Source organism: Vollenhovia emeryi, unplaced genomic scaffold, assembly GCF_000949405.1.
Source record: "Vollenhovia emeryi isolate VEMERY1.0 unplaced genomic scaffold, V.emery_V1.0 DF940718.1, whole genome shotgun sequence".
In the NCBI taxonomy this organism is placed as follows: domain Eukaryota; kingdom Metazoa; phylum Arthropoda; class Insecta; order Hymenoptera; family Formicidae; genus Vollenhovia; species Vollenhovia emeryi.
In genome coordinates this window covers 1-7,483 of record NW_011965648.1, presented here as the reverse complement: position 1 = coordinate 7,483, position 7,483 = coordinate 1, and the positions used below count along the sequence as shown (strand labels likewise).

General features: G+C 42.2%; 1 protein-coding gene across 1 annotated transcript; it reads right to left on the bottom strand.

Moving 5' to 3' along the window:
• Positions 1-313: 313 nt before the first annotated feature.
• Positions 314-7,477, bottom strand: LOC105555797 (fatty acid synthase-like). The gene is made up of 3 exons (XM_012002838.1): positions 7,395-7,477; positions 7,093-7,253; positions 314-658 (listed from the first exon to the last, which is right to left on the bottom strand). The coding sequence occupies exons 1-3, from the start codon at positions 7,450-7,452 to the stop codon at positions 329-331; spliced, it is 549 nt and encodes a 182-aa protein (XP_011858228.1). The 5' UTR covers positions 7,453-7,477; the 3' UTR covers positions 314-328.
• Between the last annotated feature and the right edge of the window lie 6 nt (positions 7,478-7,483).

Sequence of the window (7,483 nt, the reverse complement as noted above, 5' to 3'; positions counted from 1 at the left end):
TCCCTCTGACCACGTACCCCCCCCCGACTAACCCCCCCCTTTCCCCCCAAGAACGAGTATAAAAGGACGAGCGCAACGCGAGGGAGCTCAGTATCAGAGTCTCCCAGCCCTGATGAAGCAGACTGCAACGCCTGCGAAACGTCGGCACCACACTGCAAACGGACGCGGCAACCATCCGGAAGCCATGAAGACTAAACAGATATATATGTTGATCAACATTCGAAATAAAAAATATTAATTATTAATATTTAAAATAGTATTCATAGTATATCAGAAATATTATTTATATGATTTAAGAAAGACAAACAGATAATATTTACTATATTGTTTAAATATGTACCCGTAATTTGGTGAGAAATGCTTTTATAGAATCTTTTGGTCCGCTCACGATAAAATTAGAAGAGCCGTTGTAACAAGCTACATCAATGTCCGAAGGACGCATATCTTTCAAGGTTTTAAGATTGATATTAATTTCAGCCATGGAACCATTAATTATTTTCGATTCAAGAAGTGCTAAACCAATGAAATATGCCGACACAATTGTTTCTTCAGTTGTCAAACATCCATCGGCATATCCACAGAGTAATTCACCAATGGAATGACCGATTATAAAGTCGGGAATGATACCAATGGATGTTAAAAGATCGACCATTCCAATCTGTAACATACATATAAAAGAGATTTTTCTTCTAAATCCGCTTCTAAATCTTATTTAAATGATAATAAGTAAACTTTTATTCACTTTTACTTTTTATGAATATAACCACATGCTCGGTGATCAAATTGATGAGACGCCCGCCTAATAGTGAGGTGTAGGTGATATAATACAATCCTACACAGCAAGGGGAACTCCCGGGGAGCTCCCGGGGAGCTCTTAAAATTGGTCATAAGCTTCACTTGAACTTCAACGAACTCGCACGGAGCCCCCTGAGAGCTCCTATGTCCGCTTTTGAGAGCTCTCTGGGAGCTTTATTTAAGCTCGCAGGGAGTTTAAATGAGGCTCCCAGGGAGCTCTCAACTAGTACTAATTCGCTGGAAGCTTGTTTTATCGAATTTTGTAAGCTTCCCGGGAGCTCAGCGAAATGAACTCCCTGGAAGCTTGTTTTGTCGAATTTTGTAAGCTTCCCGGGAACTCAGCAAAATGAACTTCCTAGGAGCTTAATCGGAACTTTGTGCTGTGTGGGATATTACCCTGAGGTAATATTTTTTACAATAAATTAAAGAATTAAAATTATTTAGACATTAATATTCTGTCTGAGCTGTTACTCCTTTATTCCTTCAAATCTGATTTCACATCAAACTCTTATGAATTTTATTAATTGTTTATTTTTAAAAATTTATTTGAGTAATATTGAATTAAATATGTTAAAATTTATAATTATTATTATTTAACTATTATGTAATTTTTAATTGTGTTTGTATATACACAGACAGAAATATTGTATATGTTAAAAAATATACAAGGTGATTCACAATTCCTTTTACAATGCTCATGAGAAGGTAGAACGGATCAAGATGAACAGAAAAGTTCTGTACAATTTTGCAATTTTCGCAATAGTTAACGAGTAACTAATTTTTAAAAGTCATCATCTTAGCCCGGCCGCCCAAATGGAGCGCGTGACAAGATATGACCGCCCAGCGATCGATATTGTCAGGCGCACGGAAAGCTGTTTACCGCAATCGGCAATGGCTACGCACGAACGGCGCGCAAAGTAAATAAATAAATGATAATTATTTTGTTGTGTAAGCGCGTTTATACTTCGCGCGCATCCTGCGGGATGCGCACTGAAGAAGTAATGACGGCGCATGCGTGCGCGTGCGTAGGTATACAGGCGTCGAGCCTCGAACAGGCTCTCTCTCTGTACGGCCGGCCACGAGTACGGTTCCCATGTGGGATACCAAATAAAGGTAGTGCGCTTATTACAAGTCTGTGTGTGCCTTCCTTTTCCTTGCCCAGGGCTGCCCACGGGACAGCCAAGATACGCGGATACACAACAGAGAAGTTGGCGACGAGGACGGTAAAGGCCTTCACACATAAAATTCCGTAAGGACGTAAAACGTAAGCGTAAGGCTGATGGCAGACAACCATCCGTAAGCGCTTACGGACTTACGTTTTTCTCTGCCTTGCCTTAAGTCTACGGCTTACGTAAGTCCTTAAGCGCTTACGGATGGTTGTCTGCCATCAGCCTAAGAAAATCAACAAGTTGGATTTGCTACTGCTTGCGTCATTGCCTTACGTTCTCGACTGTGATTGGTCGATTTTCTTATGCTTACGTTTTACGTCCTTACGGAATTTTATGTGTGAAGGCCTTTACGAGTCCGCGGTGCAAGGTTACTGTGAACCTTGCGGCGTGGTATGCCAATAGCCACGCCATTACGTTCCAGTGTGCCGGCCACGTGCTATGCACGTGTACTTTCAAAGATAATCTCCGGTGTGGTAACACCAGAAAATTTCGCGAGTGCCTTATCGTGAAATTGAGAGAGCGGAACCATGGCAGAAACGCCAATTACGACATTCACGATCGAGCCTTTCGATGCAGCGTTGGGACTATTTTCTCGATGGCTTATGCGCCTGGAAGGCGCGTTCAAGATCTTCAGCATCACCGAGGAGGCTCGGGTGCCGTATCTACTACATTATGTGGGGGCAGTGGCTTTCAACATGCTATCTGATCGACTCAGTCCGCAAAACCCACATGATACTGGCTACGATGAACTTGCAAGAATCCTCAAGCAATTCTACGACCCCGTTACCCTCGAAATCGCTGAGGTATACAAGCTACATCAGCGTAAACAAGAGGAGGGAGAGACTGCACAGGAATATTCCGCAGCCTTACAGAGGATCGCTCTTAAGTGCAATTTCGGCACTTTCATCAAAACTGCCATTCGGAACGTCTTCGTGTGCGGCCTGAGAAACAGAAGGGCCCAAGGACGACTCCTGGAAATGACGGATCTGTCGTTGGACACGGCCGTCCAGACAGCAGCTACGATCGAGCTTTCCGAGAGGGGGACCAAGGATTTGCAGGGGAAAGAAGGTGTGGCCCAGGTGCAGACGACCCAGAAGCGGGGAGGCAGCGACGGCAGCGGGCGAGCTAAAGCTAAGTCTAAGAAAAATGTAAAGTCGCGTGTAAATAATTCGTCAAATATCACATGTTATCGTTGCGGCAAGAACCACCTTGCGTCGCGTTGTACTTTAGATAGGTCGGTTAAGTGTTTTTCATGCGGGAAGACTGGTCACCTTCGAAAGGTGTGTCGTTCGGATAAACAGAGTTCGAACTGTGTTGACGTGTTAGCAGTCGAGCACGTACAGTATCGGGACAAGTTACTTACGTCGTTAATCGTTAACGAAAAGCGCGTGCGTTTTGAAATAGATAGCGACGCGGCAGTTTCCTTGATTTCACAGTCTCTTGCGAAGAGGTTGTTTCCAAAGGAAAAATTACACAAAACCGTATTACATTTAATTTCGTATTGTAAGAAACCTATCGATCTGCTTGGATATTTGGTTGTACGGGTGAAGTGCAGGGGGAAGACTCGCGAATTGAATTTGTACGTTACGACGGGAGATCGCGAACCACTGCTCGGCAGAGAGTGGATCCTACAATTGAAAGATCATGGAGACATGCATCAATTGTTAGGACGTTTACAATCAATTCACGTAATTGAAGACCCGTCGTTGCAAAGTTTCTTTCGAGAGTTTCCTGGCATTACAAATCCGATCATTTCGAAAATCAGTAATATTCAAGCTAGACTTACATTGAAAGATAACGCAAAACCAGTGTTCGTGAAAGCACGGCAAATTCCCTTTCGCCTACGCGCATTAGTTGAGCAGGAATTAGATCGCTTAGAATCAGAGGGCATTTTAGAAAATGTTGATTCGTCAGAATGGGCAACCCCCATTGTTCCGGTTTTAAAAAAGAACGGTCAGGTACGCCTGTGTGGTGATTTCAGTGTCACCATTAATCCGCGGTTACTCGTGGATGAGCATCCGCTACCAACAGCAGATGAATTATTCGCTTCGATGGCAGGCGGTACCATTTTCTCAAAGATCGATTTACTACAGGCTTTTGCAATTGGAAGTCCGACCGGAGGACCAAACCTTTTTGACCTTGAGTACTCATAAAGGCTTGTACAGAGCTACGCGTTTAATGTATGGTGTCGCGTCAGCGCCTGCAATATGGCAGCGCACCATTGAAAATATTCTGAAAGACATCCCCGGCGTAGTGGTTTTTCTAGATGACATTCGAGTAGCAGGAACAGATCGGCAAGGCATCGGCAAGGCATCATTTAAATAAATTGCGTTTAGTTTTTGGCCGATTACAGAAGTTCAACATTCGAGTTAATATGGAGAAAAGCGAATTCTTCATGTCGCAAATCCAGTATTGCGGGTACGTGATAGATAAAGACGGGTTACTCGTACATAAAGCTCCTGAAAAGATGGAAGCGATCCATAATATGAAGCGACCTACCAACGTTACGGAGGTACGCAGTTTTCTCGGGATGATTAATTATTACGGTAGATTTATTTCAAATCTAAGTTCGATTTTACACCCGTTAAATAAATTGTTGCGTAAAGATACGGAATTTCAGTGGACATCTCAATGTGAGAAGGGTTTCAGGGACGCGAAGAAGGCTTTTATAAGTCCAAAATGTTTAGTTCATTTCGATCCGCGTTTACCAGTTACGCTTGCTACGGACGCGAGTTCGTATGGGGTAGGAGCGGTGCTTTCGCACATCTATCCCGATGGTTCTGAAAGAGCCATACAATATGCTTCGCAAACGTTATCTTCCACTCAAAGAAATTATTCTCAGATTGACAAGGAAGCTTACGCGATCATCTACGGTGTTAAGAAATTTCACCAGTATTTGCAAGGCTCTAAATTCACATTAATTACAGACCATCGTCCACTTACACAAATTTTTTCTCCAACAAAGAGTTTGCCTATCTACACGGCATTACGAATGCAACACTACTCGTTATTTTTACAGGGTTTTAATTATGATATTAAGTACAGGAAGTCAGAACTTCATTCGAATGCAGATTGTTTATCACGGTTACCTATTCCACGTAATGCAGATGTACAAGACCCGGTAGATGTTTTTCAATTAAGCACGTTTGACACATTGCCAATAACGGCACGGGAAGTAGCTACAGCTACAGCGACAGACAAAGAGTTGTCTAAACTATTACAAATTCTTAAATCGGGTAAGAATACAGAAAAAGAGAAAACTTTTTATACAGTTAATTTACATGAATTTATTTTACAGAATAACGTCATTTTTCGAGGACATAGGGTAGTTATTCCCCGTATTTTACAGAAAGAAATTTTACAAGAGTTACATACTGGTCATTTCGGTGTAGTCCGGATGAAACATTTAGCTAGAGGGTATATCTGGTGGTACCAAATTGATAGAGATATCGAAAACTTGCTTGCAAATTGCAATGATTGCAATGCTTTTAGGAACGACCCTCCTAAAAATAATTCACATATTTGGGAACCGTGTACCTACTATGCCATTTGAGCGTGTTCACGCTGACTTTGCGGGACCTTTTCTAGGTCATTACTTTTTCATTTTGGTAGATGCATTTTCCAAATGGCCGGAAATCCACATAGTGAAAGATATGATGTCACGTACGACAATGGATTTATGTCGTCAAATTTTTGCGACACATGGTTTACCAAAATATTTCGTTTCGGATAACGGAAGAACATTTACATCTAAAGAATTTAGAAATTTTTTACAAGTTAACGGGATCACTCAGAAATTAACAGCACCCTACCATCCAGCAACAAATGGCCAAGCAGAGCGATATGTACAAATACTTAAAAATTCTTTAAAAAGAATGCGTTGTAACTCAGCGAATGTATATAATTGTTTACCTAGAATACTTTTACAATACAGAACGACTCCTCATGCAACTACAGGTAAATCTCCAGCGGAATTGTTATTTTCGCGTAAACTACGTACAAGATTAGATTTATTGCGACCCTCCAATACTGATGTTTTTCCTAGTCTTGCGTCTGATTTAGGCAGTACGCCTTGTTCCTTCGAGGAGGGGAGGAGAGTTAGTTGTCGTAATTACGCGGGTAACGACAAATGGTTATTCGGTACTGTGACACGGCGATTAGGTACGTTACATTATGAGGTACAATTAGATGACGGGCGTACATGGAAACGCCATGTGAATCAAATGCGATTGATCGGTACTCATACACCGATTAAGCGAGAGGAGCAGGAATTCGACGTTTCCGGTCCTCTAAGCGTTAGTGCAAATTGCTCTAAGACTTTAGTTAGTTCGGATGCTGGATTACCTAGCGTCACAGAAAATGTTTCGAGTAATGTTACAGATTCAACGATTACGGCCTCTGAAGGGCCGGTTACTCCTATTACAATTACGGCCTCGCCAAGGCAAGATTTTTCGAGTCCTTCTTTTACGTCCCCGTCTGGGACATTAGTGACTTCGACGCCGTTACAGTCGCCGGAGGATTCGGAGACTTCAATTTTCGTGACTCCGCAAACTTCGAGACCTGTACGTACCAGGAAGCTACCGTTGCATCTCAAAGATTATGTGGTTTTTAAAGATTTAGATTAAGAACCACACAATACTCCCAAGTGTTTGTATTCTAAGCGGAGGGAGTGTTGTGTGAGCGCGTTTATACTTCGCGCGCATCCTGCGGGATGCGCACTGAAGAAGTAGTAACGGCGCATGCGTGCGCGTGCGTAGGTATACAGGCGTCGAGCCTCGAACAGGCTCTCTCTCTGTACGGCCGGCCACGAGTACGGTTCCCATGTGGGATACCAAATAAAGGTAGTGCGCTTATTACAAGTCTGTGTGTGCCTTCCTTTTCCTTGCCCAGGGCTGCCCACGGGACAGCCAAGATACGCGGATACACAACATATTTAGATTAACATATTTCCCTCCAATAAACTTGGGCTTGATATATATTATAATGGTAAATGGCAAAATGGTACAGGACTTTTCTGATCATCTCAATCCATTCTACCTTCTCACGAGCGTTGTAAACAGAGTTGCGAATCACCCTGTCTACATATATAAAATATATAATATATTAAACAAAAAATTTTTCTTTTTACCTGCAGACCAACGAGAGCTAAAAGTAAATTAATGATATTGTCGAAAGTACTCTCATTTGCACTTGTTAAAATATTTGTAAGAAATATACCATAAGGTCTCAAAGCCACATCACACTTGTGGACTGCCTTGGCAAACACTGGAAATTTCATTAAAGCTTGACCTGTGAAAATTTTAATAAAAATATTAATAAAAATTGTTTAATCCTCTAATGCACACACATGCACCCGCCTTTCTTCCCCTCCCACACACACACACACACACACGCGCGCGCGCGCGCGCGCACACACACACACAGACTTACTCATTCCAGACCACTGAGATCCTAGTCCAGAAAATATAAAACAAATTGGTCTTTTCATGTATGAATTAAATGCTACTTTATTAATTGTG